The sequence below is a fragment of the Apostichopus japonicus genome, chromosome 6 (assembly GCF_037975245.1).
Source record: "Apostichopus japonicus isolate 1M-3 chromosome 6, ASM3797524v1, whole genome shotgun sequence".
In the NCBI taxonomy this organism is placed as follows: domain Eukaryota; kingdom Metazoa; phylum Echinodermata; class Holothuroidea; order Aspidochirotida; family Stichopodidae; genus Apostichopus; species Apostichopus japonicus.
In genome coordinates, this window is record NC_092566.1 from 9,738,048 (window position 1) to 9,757,231 (window position 19,184).

The 19,184-nt window shown below is 38.6% G+C and overlaps 1 protein-coding gene across 1 annotated transcript; it reads right to left on the minus strand.

Annotated features, from left to right (window-relative positions):
• Positions 1 to 16: 16 nt before the first annotated feature.
• On the minus strand, positions 17 to 13,751 carry LOC139968928 (uncharacterized). The gene is made up of 12 exons (XM_071973550.1): positions 13,427 to 13,751; positions 11,963 to 12,099; positions 10,762 to 11,009; positions 10,508 to 10,573; positions 9,982 to 10,083; positions 8,352 to 8,417; positions 7,648 to 7,779; positions 6,596 to 6,769; positions 6,255 to 6,326; positions 5,165 to 5,262; positions 4,232 to 4,540; positions 17 to 3,738 (listed from the first exon to the last, which is right to left on the minus strand). The coding sequence occupies exons 1-12, from the start codon at positions 13,591 to 13,593 to the stop codon at positions 2,757 to 2,759; spliced, it is 2,553 nt and encodes an 850-aa protein (XP_071829651.1). The 5' UTR covers positions 13,594 to 13,751; the 3' UTR covers positions 17 to 2,756.
• Positions 13,752 to 19,184: the final 5,433 nt, after the last annotated feature.

Genomic DNA, 19,184 nt, shown 5'->3' on the forward strand with positions numbered 1-19,184 from the left:
GGGGGTGGGGGGGGGACAGGTGGGTAGGGTGATGTCGGGGTTGTATGATGGTAGGTAAGGCTGCAGGTGGTATGATGGTAAGGGTTGCCTCTGAGTTGGGGATATGGGTTGTGCTGTATACTGATCCCCAGGTGGTTGTCTCGAGAGGGGGGGTGGGGTGGTGAAATGCCTTTAGTCAACTATATCACTTTCTTCAACTTTAATATGTTCATCAATTGAGGCATTAATTTTTGGTTTTGTTCATGATGGCCAGGTAACCTACAGGTTAGCATGTTTGCAAGTGTATGTGTACTTTTAAAATATCTGTAAATATATTGAACAACTGGTAGATATGCTCCATGATTATTACATGGACCTCATTGTTTTTGTTGTCCATTACATGAATATGTGGATGGGGCTTGTAATCAAATTCTTAAAATGTCAATATTTTTTCAAATATATGTCTGATCACCTTCATACTTGGTGGGTTGGTAGTGCCACATGATAATGAAATTTCATTTATATTCATGAGTGCAACTATGTCTGATCAGCTTCAGTTTGGGTTCAGTTGTCTGGCAATAAGTACAATAAAGATATTACAACAAAAAATCTGACTTAAATTATTTCACAAAACTCTCATCGGAACCACCAAACCTTTGGGTTTTCTAGAGAAGACATAATAACTACTGTCCAGTAAATTCAAAGATCAGACCTTGTGGATTTTTTTAAATGAATATATACAGTCCTGCATGTATCAAGTATTAAATTAATAACTTGTAATGTTTAACTGATCTTTTATTTTAGACCACTATAAATTGCAGTTTTCATCTAAGTAATGCACTCAATACCACAAACAATATTAATAGTTGGTTAATAGGCTGTTTGATCGTAATGACTCACATTTGTAATGAAGTAGGTTTAGCCCAACACCTTAAGATTGTTTTGATGCATGTTGTTATTTTATAGTCTGTTCAGGATTTTTAAACTTATTTTCATTATGACTTATTTGGTAGATGAAAAGATAATATAATTCTTGAACAAAATTCTTGCATTTATATGCATCAACATGTCACATCCTATTATATGGGGCTTTGACCACTCTCATTTCATGTAAAAGGTTGGCAAGGTTTAATATATTGAAATCATATAGAAAGAATTCAAGATGCAAAGTTTCTGGTGTAGTGGAAATATATGATGGACTGGTAATTAACAATGATGAAGAGACACATTTCAAGGTTTTTGTAAAAACTTGGCTTTTATAAAATACCATGGATAAAGAAAAATTCATATGCAAATCTACTATATATGTTACACAAACAGCATGAGTTAAAATTGTACTGCTAGACAACGATTGGTTTTTTAAGAAATGTAATAAAAGTCTGCCTATAATAAAACATCATGGAGGGATAGAATATTGTTTAAGCATGGCATTGGATGAGTTGAAAATACCAATTGCAAACACATTGCTGTTCTGGTCATGAAGCTTTTGCATATACCAGTTTAACCTACTATATGATATATATGGTAATATTCCATATGTATAAATACTGCTTATGAAAAATGTACATGTGAAACTTTATGAAATACTATGGACGGATAATAGTTCATATTACACAAACAGAGCACAAGTTAAAATTGAGCTGCTAGATGACTGTGGACTTTTTAAGAAATATAATAAAAGTCTGCCTATAATAAAACATCATGGAGGGATAGAATATTGTTTAAGCATGGCATTGGATGAGTTGAAAATAGCAATTGCAAACACATTGCTGTTCTGGTCATGAAGCTTTTGCATATACCAGTTTAACCTACTATATGATATATATGGTAATATTCCATATGTATAAATACTGCTTATGAAAAATGTACATGTGAAACTTTATGAAATACTATGGACGGATAATAGTTCATATTACACAAACAGAGCACAAGTTAAAATTGAGCTGCTAGATGACTGTGGACTTTTTAAGAAATATAATAAAAGTCTGCCTATAATAAAACATCATGGAGGGATAGAATATTGTTTAAGCATGGCATTGGATGAGTTGAAAATACCAATTGCAAACACATTGCTGTTCTGGTCATGAAGCTTTTGTACATACCAGTTTAACCTACTATATATGTATAAATACTGCTTATGAAAAATGTACATGTGAAACTTTATGAAATACTATGGACGGATAAAAGTTCATATCACACAAACAGAGCACAAGTTTCTATGTTAAAATACTGCTTTTCCATGGATGGATAATAGTTAATATCTACTATATATGTTACACAAACATACCTTCAATGAAAGTATATAGCAGTTAATAAAGCTAAAAATGAAAGTGTAACATGAGCATGTAAATATATTTAAAAATGAAGGCAACTCACCAGCATTTTCATTTTTTTTTAACAACAGAGTAAAGGACATTTTAAGTGGAACCACGGGAGCACTAATGGTGCATTAGATCATATAAAACTATGAAATGTACGGTTCTAGCCAGTATTTTGTTTAAACCAGGCAGAATTGAATATTTACTACCCAATCCAATACCACTGGCTTATAGTACTGATAACAAAACATAATCACTACTTCTGATTCTAACTGCAATAAATTCTGCAGGCTTTTAAGGTGTTTCAGAAAATTACCAAAAGAATGTTCAACAAAGAATTTTGAAAGTGTGTAGGCAGACAGTGAGAGTGAGACAGCACAATCTTTTAGGCTCCACTGGTATGATTAAGAGCCAAAAAATTACATGAGTGCTGTGTATTAAGGTTATTGCACATGGCATTTACACAAAGCCAATTTCCCAGAAGTCTGAGTTTAACTGGCGTACCAGTTCATTCTTAAACTCCTTGTAACTGGTGTAACTCACAGGTACCTCAAGAGTGCTGGTACATGTATGAGCAACAAACCGTCGCTGAAGACCAACGAATGAATTAAAATAAACCTCTATATTTGGCACTGCCATAGCATCACTCCCTGTACAAAATCTCAGAAACTTCATGAGAAGTTCCCCTTCAAAAGATCTTACAGCTCTGATGAGGTACTCCAAAACCTTTTGCTGTAGGCTGTTCTCAGGCTCAGCTTTCAGGGACTTTGCTACACTCTTACCAGTCGGTTGTAGAGAGTTGTATAAATCAATAATGCCAGAAATTGTTCTGAATTCTTGAATTTCAAACAAAATTTCAAGATCCATTGAAGCAAGGGCAAAACTGGGCTTCTGGATAAGTTCAACCTTTGCACATTGTAATGTGATGGCCGAAAGTGTTTCTGGTGTGATTTGGCAGGTGACACCCAGCCTTCCAAACAACACCAACAATGTTTCAAGGGTGTCTTCATCAAATGCATGCATGTCAAGTGCCTTCCTCAAAACATCACCTTCATTCCTACTGAGAGTTGCAACAAAGCCCTCCATCAGCAGATCATCACAGACTTCATTATCGCCATAAATTGCAGATATGAGGCATGCTTTGCTAAACTGTATGGGGAAGTACCCCACACTATTAAATCCAATATACAGGATTTTCCCCATAGTTTTAAAATCTCTTGGGGTAAGATGTGGGTGAACTGTGGGTATAAACTGACCATCACCTACAAAGTATCTAGCAGAAACTGTCTGCCAGAACTCTGTCAGTGCATCCCTAAATATGCCTTTAGCATCCACACCCTCTTCTCCAAAAAATTTAATTCTAAATACGCACTCCACATCGGCATCTCTGAACAATTCCAGCATATCTTTTTCAATGTAATTTCTTCTCACAGTGAAAAACCTGAAAGGTCAATAAAAAAGAAAGTCTCTAATGAATATAGAAAGTATACCTCTTCATATAAAGGTGAGACATGGTAATTGTAAAAGTGAGTAAACAATAAATCCCCTTAAAAATTATTGTGCATCGCACTTTGACTTATATGCCAAGCCCTTTTAATATATAAATCTGGTTATATCGGTCAATAGGCCATGTTTGTTTTGAACATTAGGTGACCTTTGACCTAAAAATAGTATCTGTTCAATTTTGGAGTATGCAACTCATTTATATACTAGCTTAATTTAAGTTTTACTTATTGAGTTAACATGATTACAATATTTTTACTATTTGACCTCTGGTGACCTTTGACCTCTTGTAAAACAAATAGCGATTATATACTAATTATGGGCCTATGTGCCATCTATCAGATTTGTCCCTGTTTCTCCTAATGAGAAAGCATTCTTTGAGGATTTGGGAATAAACATTTACAATACATTAAATTCAAATTTTTGCTTACCTTGGGGTTGGTACCCATTCTGGTGGTGGTGATGGAGATCTTGGTGAGGATGGTTGTCTTGGTGAGGGTGGTGGTCTTGGTGAGGATGGTGGTCTTGGTGAGGATGGTTGTCTTGGTGAGGGTGGTTGTCTTGGTGAGGGTGGTTGTCTTGGTGAGGATGGTTGTCTTGGTGAGGATGGTTGTCTTGGTGAGGATGGTTGTCTTGGTGAGGATGGTTGTCTTGGTGAGGGTGGTTGTCTTGGTGAGGATGTTGGTCTTGGTGAGGATGGTGGTCTTGGTGTTGAGTATATCAATGCATGAGTTTGTGACCTTAAGAGGGAATAGAAAACTGATATGAAAACTCTCTATAGGAAACATACATATGAGAATGAGACATTCAATAAGCTAGTTCGTAGATAGCCTATAGACATTATACGTATAGAGGTCACTGGTCCGTCTGTGAGAATTTTCTTTTTGGCACACGACTCGCAAGCACCATATATGTGTACACACTATTTTGCATTAACGAAAACAAAACAAAGAAATGTAACATTCCCGAAATGGATGGAATTGGATCCTACATACATCCATGAAATACAGCTATGGAATGTCACGACACCCCAGGAGTTCTTGAGGGAACATTTTCGTAGAGCATATCCTAGCTGCGTTTGATAGGCCTAAGAACTACTTGCAAAAGGTAAATCAGATTTATTGGTGCAGAGATTGGGGTTAGGATATACATAATATTGGTCCAAACGTTAGGATACACTATAGGCCTAGGAAATGTAACGATGCGGTGATTGACCGTGGATTATCAATTTTAACTGTGAGGTTATCATCGATTAACTCATGGTCAGCTGACTATAATGGACCAATCAGATTGTAGAATTGTAACTAGGTATGAATTAATAAAACTTTAACACCCAAATTTAACGTCAATGACCAATAACTCACGGCGGGTTCGACGTCAAGACTGGTGGCGTCGATGTGACACTTGGTGCAGGCCTTTGAATTGTTGGGAGGACTCCAGCTTGTGCTGATTTGAACTGGACCTTCAAAAGAAATAGTAATTTGTATGTTGGTATTTGAACTATTTTAAATAAGATTACAAAATACAAAGAATGTCTGCATACAAAAAAAAAAACAGAAACATCGAAAACAATGAATAACAAAGTGCTCAATAGCTCTTAAGTGCACCAATGACAACAAATGATCCACTATTATCCAATGTTAATTGCATTCCATTAATTGCATTGTGGCCAGACTCCATGACCATCAATAACACTTGATCTAAAATATCTCTACCACTGGAGTTTCTTGAAAATCTATGAAAGACTGAATTCAATTTTTTTTAAATGAAACATTTTAATTTGCACATTCTGATAAATTTATTTTTGTTGTACAAGCCCCAATTTTATTCCTTGTTGGAGGTGTAAGGAATCTATGCAGTCATGCATGTGTGTCTGTCTGTACATATGTCTGAGACACTTCTTTTAAACACGATAAGTGGAAGACGCAAGGTCGGACATGGCTCATACTTGGGTGGTAGATTACCCATAGTGAGTAGATGATCCCAATTGTTTTGGTGGAGGTCAAAGGTCAGCAGAGGTTAAAAGATGAAAACATTGTAAACACCATAGCTTCACTAAGGAAACTTCAATTGAGTTCATACTTAGTATATATGTTAGCCATGGTAGATGATCCCTATTGTTATTGGTAGGGGTCAAAGGTAATATGAGGTCACCAGTGGTCAAACACTGAAAACATTGTAACTTATCAAAGTAAACTTCAATTAAGTTCATATTAGGCATATATGTTAGTCGTAATGAGTATATGGTCCCTATTATTTGAGAAATACTTAATCGACCTTCACTTATCTGATGATTTGAATACCAAAGACAAGGAATCATGTAGCCCTCGGTTCTTGTCTCTATAGTGCTACATGTTTTCATGCTGAATCTGCCATGTGTATTTTCTATATTTGAGAATGAAAATCAACAAAAACAATTGTAGCAATACCACTGTTACATATAACCATACTTACACTTGGTGTTCCTGCATCAACAAATGTACTTCCCTCTTCATCAGTGGAATTATTTTCCTCCATCTCTCCATCCTGTAAACAAGCACAAATTGTATGTGCATGTTGTCATTCCTTGTCAAAGTACCTGTACACCTTTATTATAAATTCATTGTCAATGTCTTGACATGTACCATATATATTTTTGCCATTACAATGTTTTTGATGCTTATATCTTGTATATGTTGTCCTCATGTTATCTCTGACCAAAAGCAATATGGCTCTTGTACTCATGGCCAACCTACATACATGCTAAATATGCACTTCATGTTCACCTTATTGAGTTATGTTTATGCATAACTTACATCATCAATCCATGATACTGTAAAAGTTGTAGGCCTTGTTATTCCAAGATCCTTCAGCTTTTTTTTATTGCTGGGAATATCCTCCACATTTTTGAAGCTTGGTTGTCCCCCAGGGCAGGCTATTGTGAAGGCCTTCGTTGCAGAGGATTGACACCCTACAAAAAGCATCAGTTCCTGAAAGAAGGCGTATTATGTAATATACATTCAAGTTGTTATTCTATTGATGAATATTGTACAAAATTTGTTTGAGACCTGGCCACCATCTCAACTTCAATCCTGTTATTTTCCCTCATTTGTTTGTGACTCAATGATTGTGACTCTCAGTTTGACTACATGGGTCTTAGTTAAAAATGCCACATTTATTAAGACATTTGTAGCAAAGGTGTTTCCACTGGCTCAGATGGGATGAAGGATTCAGATAATCATATCCATCACCATATTCTATCAAGGTTTTTGGTTACGATGCCAAAGACCAAGTAACCTATGCGATCATGTTTAGGAATTCACAAAATCTTGGAAACTATAGTCCAACTAGTGGCTGCCCATGATGATTAGAATGGCCCTATTTTTTGTATCTACAGTCCTTGCCAAAAATGTTTGGCCCAAACAGTCATTAAACAGCATACTGTTAATTTGCCATCAGTGCCCCCCCCCACCCTTTCTTCCTGATATTGTAGCAAAATCCTTTCAGAACATGCAAGACTGATATGGGGAGTGGTTTTGTCAAGGATTGTATGGATGTATTGTACCAAGGATTGTCTGAAGCCTGTACAAAAGTATAGGTTACATATTTAATATTCCTGACAAGCCTAGTTGCATTAGCCAAATGAGACATTTTGAAGCAGTTCTGTTGATTTCATGTTAAATGAGGGATGCTGTTATACAAAAATGATAAAAATGATAGTATAAATTTCTTTTTTGCATAATACATTAATTAGGTAATAAAATCCCTATTCAATTCATGTTCCTACTTCTACAACTTTTTCTATTTTCTACAACTATGTGCCAGTGCAGGGCTAATAAGGACAAAGGAAATAATAACATTAACTCACATCAACAGTGCTGTCCTGAGTAACTCTTCTTAATCTGTGGGTACCACTTGGCAGTATAAACTTAACTGGGAATCCAAATGGCGATTCATCCTCTGGATCGAGCATTTGTGACCGTCTCTGCAGCAGGTTTGCCTTTATAAATAAAACACAAATGTTTGTAGCGATGCAATGGGATACAAATAATATTGTCTGGATAATTTCATCATGACTTATAGTGTAATGGCAACAAAGAAGCAGAATATGAGGCAGAACTATTATACTATGAGATTCATCTTAGTTTCCCCCACTGAGTTAGCCTGATTACAATGTTTTCAGTGTTTGACCCATGGTGACTTTAAATGACCTCTTATAAAATACTCAATATGGCTGACCTACATACAAAATTTGAATTTCATCCACCTTTCCTCTTCATTGGGCAAGGTGTCATACAAACATATTACATACACAGGTGAGCATTACATTCACTCAGTATGAGGAATTCATTCAAATATCCAATATCCTAACCTAGTAGGATAATAGAAATGGATAACCTTGACACTACCATAAACTTTGTTTATCTAGAGAGGACTTGGATGTATTGTATTCCTTCTGAGGACTTAAATTTCCTTTGACTGAATACCCACACACACATGCTGATGTGATTACATAGATCCCTTTTACCTTTGGCAAGGAATACAAAATTGATGAATCGTCTTAATGCTTACAAGCTGATCTCGATTTTGGTGTTCTTCTTTTGGCAAAGGATCCCCTGTTTCAAATACATCTGGAAGCTATATTAGAAACAGATTAAACAAATATTTTTTATTATACTAGTTTGTGTTTAGTTCTAAAGAGTTCTTATAGTTCTTATTACATAATACATATGTAGCAGAGTGCTATTTTAGCCACTGTTACTATTTTCCCCCCATGTGGTCAAACTCTCCCATTTGTACTGGTAACTATGTCATGTACATAGGGCATTGACTTCTAATACAATTGATGTCTGTTGGGAGTAAGTAGTGGTTAACTAGAGAGAGACAAGGAGTCTATCTCTGGCCTGATTGTTTATCTTTTATCCACTTTTCTTTCTTTGTTTCCCTTTATTAATTTTTTTGGCTCTGATTACTTCTGAGCTTCCTGTTCTCACCCCTTACGCATTCCTGCGCTCCCAATGTGTGTTTTGTGGTAACACCCCTTATGTTATACCTGTTAGGAAGCAGCATCTGGCTTCTCTCAACTGTAAAGGCAAAACAACTCTTCTTTGTTTGTGGTCATCGGCCACCCTATAATTCTAAGTGTGAAGTTAAGATGTTTAGGGCTTAAAAACCTAGCTACATCCAATGGATGCATCTCTCATCTGCCGACACAAACAGAGGCAACACCTTTACCACTCCTGAGAGAGAGTTGAAGACAATTTCATATGTCTTCATGATATACTGCATATTCTGATTATTCAGGTCCTACCGTATACATGTACTCTGAGATACACACCCTGGTGATGGCCTTGGACATTTAGACGCCTGGTAATACTTATAGACGCCGGTTGTATTGAAATACCTAGGGAAGGGGCTACTCCACCCAATGGTCCCCCGAGCGGTCTAGAAACGCTGGATTGGCACGACTGCGCACATGTCCGAGTGCAGTATTTTCTAGTTTTATAGTGTCAGTAGTCGTAACAGACTACAAGAGCGAGAGTATATTGTATTTTTATCAGTTCGTAGTTGTGGGAATGCTACAATGCATTTGTATCCACACAAACTGAGTCATTATTATTATTATTTGTGTTTATGATCTCATGTGTTCATATTCAGACCATATAGTTTATAGTAGAACAGTACTGCTCCTTGATGGTATGTGTCGTTGCGTGGTTACTGGACTTTGCTGAATATAGAAGCCAGTCGTTACCCTATCATAAATGTTTCTGCTTATTGATTTGTGTATGTTTTTTATTAATTTCTAAGCTTCCGTCCCTATTCTAGCTGACAATTAGAGTCATTGTAAACACCCCTAACCCCGCTGCTCCTATGTCGTAGGTACATGGCGAGTAGTCGTTACACATATGTAATACACTGATATTTGTAATGTTCATTCCTAAGTATATCAAGCACAAATGCCTTCTCACATAAGTAGAGGTTATCCCCTGGCAGAGATTAATCTACCATAGCACTTGAGGTTGATTGTGGGCCCATTCCTAAAATTGCCTGCCACAAGTTATTCATACTGGTCAGTCTTTATTCCGGCACCAAATACTTCACATTACAGGTTATATATAGTCAATCAAGATGAAGTATCTTGCAAGAAACACAGGTACATTGACATATAGTTCAATGAATGATAAATATGATTAATATGTACCCCTGTATTTTGATCTGCAATCAGGGATTCCTGAAACTCTGCATCCTGCTGGCAAACAAGACAAGCATCTTCAACAAATGTTCTTCCACAGTCTGAGCATATCTAAAAAAAAATATTCAACAATCATTTGTCAACAAGCAACAAATGGTATCTTCAGACGATGCCCCATGATATAGGAGGGGCATGAAAAGCTTTGAGTAAGCTTGGGTCGCCTTTGTCCAATTGATATATCATTTCAGTGCCCCGACCAGGCCCCAGTCTATCATGACATATTATTTTTAGCTATGAACTCGGGCAGTGTGACCCTGTGAGGCTCAAACCTGATGTGCCAAGGTTTAGTGGAGAGTGGACCAGAGTGGGCCCTCAGGATGCAGGGTCCAGAAACATGCCAAGGTCCTAAGATTGTAAGTTCCGTAAGTGACTGGTCTTCTCAAACTATGGTGCTGAAAGGTCTGGGGAATTCCCCCCCCCCCCCCGCATGTTGAACCTACACTTCGCTTAGATCTCCCTATGAAAATTAACTCACCGTGGAGGTTCCAACTTCATCCTCATTAGTAGCCTCATCAACAGCCTCATTAGCATTATGTTGAACCTGTTATTTAAGCACAAATTGTATAGTCATTTATTAACAGGGTAACAAAGTAAGTTTTTAATTATAAATAACAACATGAAACAACAGTAAAACATGAATTATTTTACTACAAAATGCATAAATATGTCTCAAAGGCTGTAAACAAAGTACTCCATTTAATAATCTTAAATCTTTAAAATGCACTATACCTCTGTAAGTGGTCTTATATAAATGCATGAGCGTTTAAGCCCAACCCACGTCTTGATGGCATGAGGGCAATTAACACCTTCTGGGAAAGGTTCCAGCTTTCTGCCACTGCTTGCTGGTCCACAGCGACACAATTCAAACTGAACACCTTCCAGAGATGGAAATTCTTGTCTCAGGCGCATTAAAAAGTTTGTGCAAGACAGCTGCAAAGGAAGGCATAATTTCTTTTTATAACCTTGGCTGGTGTCAACTGTTGGAAGAAGAGATAAATACATGCAATTATTCATGAATCATTGCTTTACAAGTTAAGTCAGATGATCAAAGTTGATTTTAGTCAGTTAAAGATATATAGCTATAGTATAGCTATAGCTATGAGTTTCATCAAAGTTTCCCCTATTGAGTGAGTCAGATTACAAGGTTTTACGTTTTTTACCCATATTGATCTTAAATGACCTTTGACCTCTTATAAAATAAATGTAGTTCATCGGCGCAATATGGCTATCATACGTATGAATGTTTGAATTTCATCTAGCATTCCCCTATTGAGTTATCCTGATAACGAGCAGGCATCACAAGGTGGGTTTTGCATTTAATCTGAGAACTCCATAGAATTATCCTCTATCATAACCATGACAATAACCTAACCATTGTTTAAATGTCCGACTACCTTTTGTCCTATTTAATTTTTCTTCCTCGGACCTGAGGCTGAAAGTCCTTTTACAGGTCCTCAGACCTGCTGCAAAATCTGTCCACACACACATACACGCCAACGTGATGACATAGATTCATTTTACCTTGGGCAAGGAATAAAAAATTATCGCTACAATCCCTACAGCATGAGAAGGTATTCAATTGTTTTATGATGTCCTCTAATCTCTATGATCCATGGATTATGACATTTGACCTGGTAAACTGAAGGTAGCACTACCCATGTATCATCATTTTGACTTACATTAAAAAGAACTAAAGAAAATTATGTAGGCTTTCAATTGTCCTTTGTACTAAAATTCCCTAAGCCCAACAATGGCATACAACCCATAATCAATGGGTCTACTGCACCATCAAGATCCATGAAAGCTTGATTGCATGGTACCTATTTACACAAGTGAACAGATATATAGATAATGATAAATATTAGATAAATAGATAAAGAAAGAGCACAGTCACAATAGCTCAACCTTGCAGCAAACTTATATCACTTACCATTTGTACCTTTGACATTGTTTTTCGTTGTGCCCGATCTGACTAAAATGTAAGTATTTGTGTAAGTTTTCTGTTTTTTCTCCGCTTGTTGTGGTCTTCTCGATACAGCTATGGGGACACGTTGGAAATTGTTGAATCTTAAAATAGGAAAAATGAAATAAGTTTATAAGTATATATAGCTCCATAAATGTGTGATAAACATAAATTTTTAAATAAGGTACGTTTTCTGCAAAAAAAACATGAATGACTTATTCATCAGGCTGTAAAAATAGCGAACATTCCTTGAATTATTTAAAAAGTCATGTTTAATCCTGCACGCCACTCACTGTTTCCCTATTTTTCAGCATTTACATATAGCATTTATATCTAGGCTACCAAAACATAATTGCAAAATGGATTTTCTGAAAATTGTTTACAGTATGTAAAAATACCTCAGCCCAGCTTGGGCAGAATAGGCTACACCAGAATGATCGTTTAAATAAGCAGTAAAACTCATGGGTGCAAGGGCGGCGCCAGTAGGGGAAAGGTTTGGGGGCTGTGTGTGTCCCAAACTCCCCAATCAACAAATGCTGCCCCCCCCCCCCTTGGGATTGGTCATTACCATAGTAATATAACTGATGATCAATCGAATAGGCAACGCAATAGTGATAATTTAACTACACTCTCTAAAGTTAGGCCTTGGGGGCTTAGGCCTACTGTGCCGCATCTAATTCATGGATGATCAGTTAAAATAAACAGCATAACAGTGCCCATTCAACAGATGATCAGATAAATCAGCAGCAAATTCAATCATTTTGTTGTACTTTTGGACTCACACATCAATCCAACAATGCACCGTAGGCCCCTAGGCTACAAGCGATGTTTCAGGCTATAGCCTAAACCTAGGCCCCTATAGCCAAGGCCTTACATTATGTAAAAAGGTCTGGGCCTAGCCTATAGACCTTATCGCAAATAGGAGACCACAAAGCATCTTGGGAAGAAATATTCTGAATGGTCCAGCTTGGCCCCATACACAAATGGCAAATTGTAAATTTACTTTCGTCTATTACATTCGGTGATTTTCTTAAGAAAATTGTTAGGTTTCTTTTGACTGACTCAGAAAATTTGTGGGTTTTCTTTGATCCATAGTGGTCTGTAAACATTCTTGTGGAATGATTTTACATTGCCTGGCTACGACAAGATCGATGGGACGGACAGTGTTCGTAATAATCCTTCCCAGAATGCAATTATAAAAGCGCACTCTTCCAATTTGCGATAAGGTCTAGGACCTATGCTGTTTTTAATAGGAATAGGGCCTTTTAAGTTTAGGCCTAGGGGCTGAGCTAGGATTAACCTAACTTATTATTGTGTCCTCGCCAATTCAGGCACTGTTACTGTAACGTTAGTGTTAGGCCTAGAACTATAGCCTAACTTAGAGCCTAGCTAGGCTAGGCCCTAACCTGGGGCCCTAACGTATTTACTTACTCAGCAACGAAATCGGTGGGAAAATTCCTTGAAGTTGTAGGCATAACTGATGAGTGATGTGGTGAATGAGGCCTGTTTGCCACTCGATTGGAAAGGTTATGAAGTCTTTGTTGAAATTCTTGGATCCTATTTGGGTCCATTTTGTGTTGCTCTGTCGTTACAGTCATTAACTGTCTTAAAACTATACACCTTGCACTTGTATGTTGTACTAACGCGTCACAGGTGGAATTGCGTGCTTTGATTGGTCAAATGTTTACGTGTAAAGGATTTACCTTACGCGTTACATTCAGACGTTATGACCCACACGGCCAACCATAATAGTATAGGAATATGTCGCCATAATGATGCAATTCTGCCTGTGAAGTGTAACTACATTACGTAATAGCAGTGTCTTCGTCCCGACCAACCTGAAGCAAGCCACACAAAACACTGCAATCCACACAAAAAACTGATCCTGGTTGATAAAAGGTCAAATAAGATGTTCTCCTGCTGCTCTTTAGCACTTTTCCTGAGATAGAATTACAATCGGGCGGATGGATTGGACTCTAATCAGGCGCGCCCCCCGGGTAAGAAAAAGAGGAGAGAAAAAAGAGAAGAAAAAAGGGAAAAAAAGGGGGAAAATGAGGAGGGGGAGAGGAAGGAAGGGAAAAGAAAAAGAAGAAAGAGAAAAAAAGGAGGGAGTAAATTAAAAACGCCAAGACACCGGGAAGAAAACGAGGAACAGTGACATCATTATAGCGCTGATCCCTATTATATACACAGGGTAGCCAGTGACGGATCGAGGATTTCGGAAGGGGCGTGCACCTCACCCTACCCTTACACCTACAACTCCATTTTTGACGTTTCCATTTTCCCTCTCTCACTCATGATCTATATATATATACTATATATGGTCTATCATAACACGCATGTGTGTATGGACGCCTTAAACAATTGTACAATAATTGTGCTATAAAACCAACTGTGGCTGGTCTCGAACTCGACCGAGTCATCGGGAACATGATGCATTTCGGGAAGGGGGCGACCGCCCTCCCCCCTGAGCATATATTTTTTATGATATCGCTAGTAATTTCAAAATAGAAAATGCTTAGTTACAACTAGCAAGGCCTGGGAAGTGTCATATCCAGCGATCTGGGAGGCATTTTCGGCCAAAATTTTCTTGTACGCTTCGCGCCAACTCATGGTGGCGCTACGCTTAGATAGTTTGCCAACAGACTTCGCCCCTCCCTTGACATATTCCTCGCTTATTAAGCACCTGTTCGAATTTGTAAAGCAAACAGCCAGATATGAAATCATATAAGTGAGCATGAAAATGGCGTTCCAGGATGAACAGCTTCAAAACTGTCTGTGTGTGTGTAGTCAAAGGCGAAGGAGACCAATTTGATTTGGGGAGCTGTAACGACTTGCCCGAAAAATATAACCAACATGTTAATGTCAATATCATATAAACGAACATCGGTTATTACATCGCATGCCATCGTGTACCGTACGGTCCGTGAAAGTTGCGCAATACACCGCGGGATGCCCATCTAAACAACGAAATGTCTTATGTAGATGGAGAAAAAGCACGGAGGTCCAATTGTGTCAAAACTCTCTTTACATTAGTAATGGCTAATTAGTCGGCCAAGCTTAGAACTTTATTTTAATTACCAAGGAGATGATTTTTAATTAATTTCCTTTAGATGTAGCTATGTATTGCAATTTATTTTTCTTTCAGTAGGCGCCCGAAAAATTCTCAGCATATTGCCCGAATTTTCAGAATAAAATATTGGGGTGGGGGGGGGGGAGTTGCAGCCCCCGCCTCCTACGCCTATGTGTGTAGTGTTCGGTTTCGGAAATATCTGGTATTTGTTTCATTTCCTTCAACGAAGTTTTATAATAGCCGTTATAAGAGGTTTTAATATTTGTACACCAATAAATTAACTGTGTCTGAATTTTCGAAAATTTCCTGACCAACATTCTTCATCATACTTCCTCTACTCGTGCAATTTTGGTCGGTCTGTTAGGGTTCAAGGAGGTTTTTCTATTTTTTGCAACATTATGGGTATGTTTTGAAGCGAGTTTATTCACGAGAAACGTGAATTTTCAAGTTCTGAACAATTAATGGGCTTAAAACCTATAAAAGTAGGGCTGTCGGGTATTGTGGGCCGCGACGTAGAATCACCTACAAAAGCAATGATCCACAGAACATGCGATGAGGTCGAACATGATGTGTGACTGGTGGCAATCTTCAAAAAGGTTATGGATGGAAAAAAAACTATTGGGAAATACTTGGTTCTCAGGCAAAAAGTGTACATCTGGTTGGTCATTTTCAAGCCCGAAAAGTGCCATTTGCGGTGATCTGGGGGGTATCAAAACCCGAAATTTTCTTGTACGCTGCGCGCCAACCGATGGTGGCGCTCCGCTTAGATAATAATTCGCGCCCCCTGGATTAGAAAATCCTGGATACGCCCCTGCTAATAGTAATAGGAGTATGCCACGTACCATCATAGAAAATCCTTATCAATTCCTATGGCCACCATATATATGATGCAATTCTGCCTGTGAAGTGTAACTACATGTAATAGCAGTGTCTTCGTCCCGACCAACCTGAAGCTATCCCAGTATTCATCCCAGGATTCAAACTCATAACAGGATTCATTCTCAGGTTCAGATTTATCCACTGGATTCATGTCACCAGATTCATGCACGGTTTTAGTTTATCACAAGATTCACGAGGGTTTTCATATATATGATTTTTTACCTTCTGCACGGTTAACCATGGGAAATTCTTCTTCTTTTTTTCTTTGATGGACCACATTCTTAGAAAATAAGGTTGTCATCGTATATCCTTTAAATTACAGTGCAGGCTGCAGCACAAATACATATAGGCAAAGATATCTTTGACATAGGCTACACTGAGCCGAAATATAGTTCCCGACACGGTCTCTGCACGCGCTAGACTGATGAATCTGTATAGCGCCTTATACTAACTACCGCTATTGAATTTGGAAGGATGTACATGATCACTGGAAGTAAGTTTCTAACGCAAGCCTATCAGTGCAAACACGAAAAATGTTCTGAATTGTTCTTCATTATGAATTCGTTATACGCAATAACGAATTATTACCTCTTAATTACGAATTAATCTTGCTATTTCGTAATAATAAAAATGTTGAATTCGTTACAAACAGTGGCGTAGGAATGTACTTTTGAGTGGGGGGGGGGGGGCTGAAGACTGGTGGGCGGCCTGGGGGAGGGGTCTAAGGGGAGGGGGTGTCCCCTCCCCTTTGGAATTTTTTGTATTTCCAGGTGGCCTCAGATGCAATTTGGTGCAATATAGCACACTTCAACACCCACTCCATTTTGTAAACTTAATTTTGTATTTTCACCTGGCCTTAGATGCAATTTGGTGCTCCAAATGAGATTTTTTTTTCTCATTTGGAAATGAAAAAGGGGTTTTCTGACTTGCTGCCAAGCGGGGGGGGGGGGGCCGGAATGATACTTCCGCCCCTCCACATTTTTCACTGGGAGGCTGGCGCCCCCCCAGCCCCCCCCCCGGTTCCTACGCCCTTGGTTACAAAGGATTACTTATACTGTGTTGCAGAGTTTCGAACACAGCATACCAGACTGAGATGTCAACAAGTCTTCTGGGCAAATCTCAAGTGAAGTGTCGAGTCTTAAAATATGTCGGACTGGGGGTCCGACTCGAGTCCCACAATAGAACATCAACATATGCTTTATTTTTCGACAGGCTCTCCTCTCACTTTACCCACCGGCACGTTGGCTCAGGACCCGGGCCTAATACACATGATCATTGACCATGTAATCATAATATTCTCCAGTGTTTCCTGACGACAGGCGTGAAAATGCAATGGGAATGATATTATGGCTGTCGGAACGTGCGCGCGTTATACTTCAATGTGTATGCCGCGGGATGGATTTTGTACACAATGCGTCGCCCAGATGTTTCTATATATATCAGTGGTATATACACATGGTGACAAGACAACACAATAAGTATAAAGAGAATGGCAGTATCACTATATTCAGAAGTTTCGTAGATCAATCGCGAGCCGCTCGGAGGAAGGTAACTCTTTTTGACCTCTAACCTGCTACTAAACCATAATAAGATCCAATGGCTAAGCGAGAAGCGTTGGCAAAAGTCACAACAATTTTGTGGGCAAATAAAGCGAATGGTTTTTACTCTAATATACGAAGTAGGGGTCACAGAGAGTCCGGGCCTTGCTAAGTCAAATATATTAGTGATTGCCTGTCATATTTTGGGTTATGGCTCGGACACCCTACCGGGGAGCTATTAAAAAAAGTCCGCCGCCATTTAGAGCTCCTTTGTAGAGAAGGAACTCTACCGTCAGGCAGAACCGTATAGAGAGAGTTTGGCCAACCATGTAACCGATTTGGATTGGTCGAGAGGGAAAAAGCCCACACAGGGCGGTAAAATAGGTCCACTTCCGAACTTTATAGCAGGCAAATCATAGCGCCACCACTGCCGTGATGTGCCAACTCAGGTTCATTGCGACAAGTTATTTCCAACTGATGGTGGCGATCAGCGTATAGAGTGCTACGATGGTCCTTTTTTAGCAAAGATGTGCTTTGATTAGTTGTATTAGCAGTGATGGTGGTGGTACGGATAACAGGGGTAAAACGAATTCGTAAGCCAGTTTAATACCTGTTCTCCTTATTTTCCTTGTTGGGGGGAGGGGGAGGTCCCAAGATGCCCGAATAAAGGCAGGACTTTAGTATTTATACTGGGGACTTTCGGATGGACATCAACAAGCTCGAAAAATATTTTCAAAGCTCGACTGACCTGTTATAGGCATAGATACACCGATTTGTGACTATTTCCGAGGAGATTAATTTCAATTTGAGTGATTGCATGTCATGATGTTTTCCTCGGACTCCCTTCGCGGAGAGAGAGTTGCTGAAGTAGAGTCTTGGCACCAAATGTGGAAACTCTGATGGTTACAAACTATAAAAGTTCATTAATGTTATTAATCGAACAGGAAATAACGAAGAAAGACAATCGACTTAATGCATAGGCCTAATTAATTGAGAATGGAAAAGTTTTCGAAAATGGTTGTACAAAGTAGAAATACATATCCACTGTCCTTGCAAGCTGCGCAGAACCGGGGTTATTATAACAAATATAGGATGCAGCTCATGTTACAAAGTGGCGTGAAAACTCTGGTGATTAATCTGAATCTGAGTTTGAATCCTGTGATGAGCCCTATGATGAGTTTGAATCCAGGGATGAATCCTGGGATAGCATCAGGTTGGTTCGTCCCGAGAAAATGTTATGGTGGCATGCAGCTATTAGAGTCTACATCAGTGTTCTCCTATCTCAGGAAAAGTGCCAGAGAGCAGCAGGAGAACATCTTTATTGGTATGTTATGGTTTGTTATGGAAGTACATATGGTGCAAAAATTGGGTCAATTTAGGCAGATTTAGACCCCTTCAGGCCTATCCAGTGTCGGGTAGCGATTATGAATGACGTGAACTTTAATCATGCTATAATTTAGCACATAATTGGCTATAAAGGGTGTTTGCGATGAGACATGCAATTCATTGCATTTGCTCTTCTTATAGTGGGAGTTTTTGGCTCATGTGCATGGTTGGAGAATAAGACCCTCCAATTGAATTGAAGTTTGCACAAGGTTGATGGTGGCATCTTTGCCTTCAAGAGCGAAATGCCATACACACATAAGTTCACAGTCTTACATGCAACACAGTCTGGGGTGAGAAGGAACCAGGGTAAGGC

Bases quoted from the DNA above. Each gene is read 5' to 3' on its own strand.
- LOC139968928 (XM_071973550.1), bottom strand. From the start codon at position 13,593: ATGACTGTAACGACAGAGCAACACAAAATGGACCCAAATAGGATCCAA. The intron at 12,100-13,426 runs GTAAGTAAATAC...TCCTATTTTAAG, and splicing joins CCCACCGATTTCGTTGCTGA to ATTCAACAATTTCCAACGTG. The intron at 7,780-8,351 runs GTAAGCATTAAG...TTATTTATAAAG, and splicing joins ACCAAAATCGAGATCAGCTT to GCAAACCTGCTGCAGAGACG.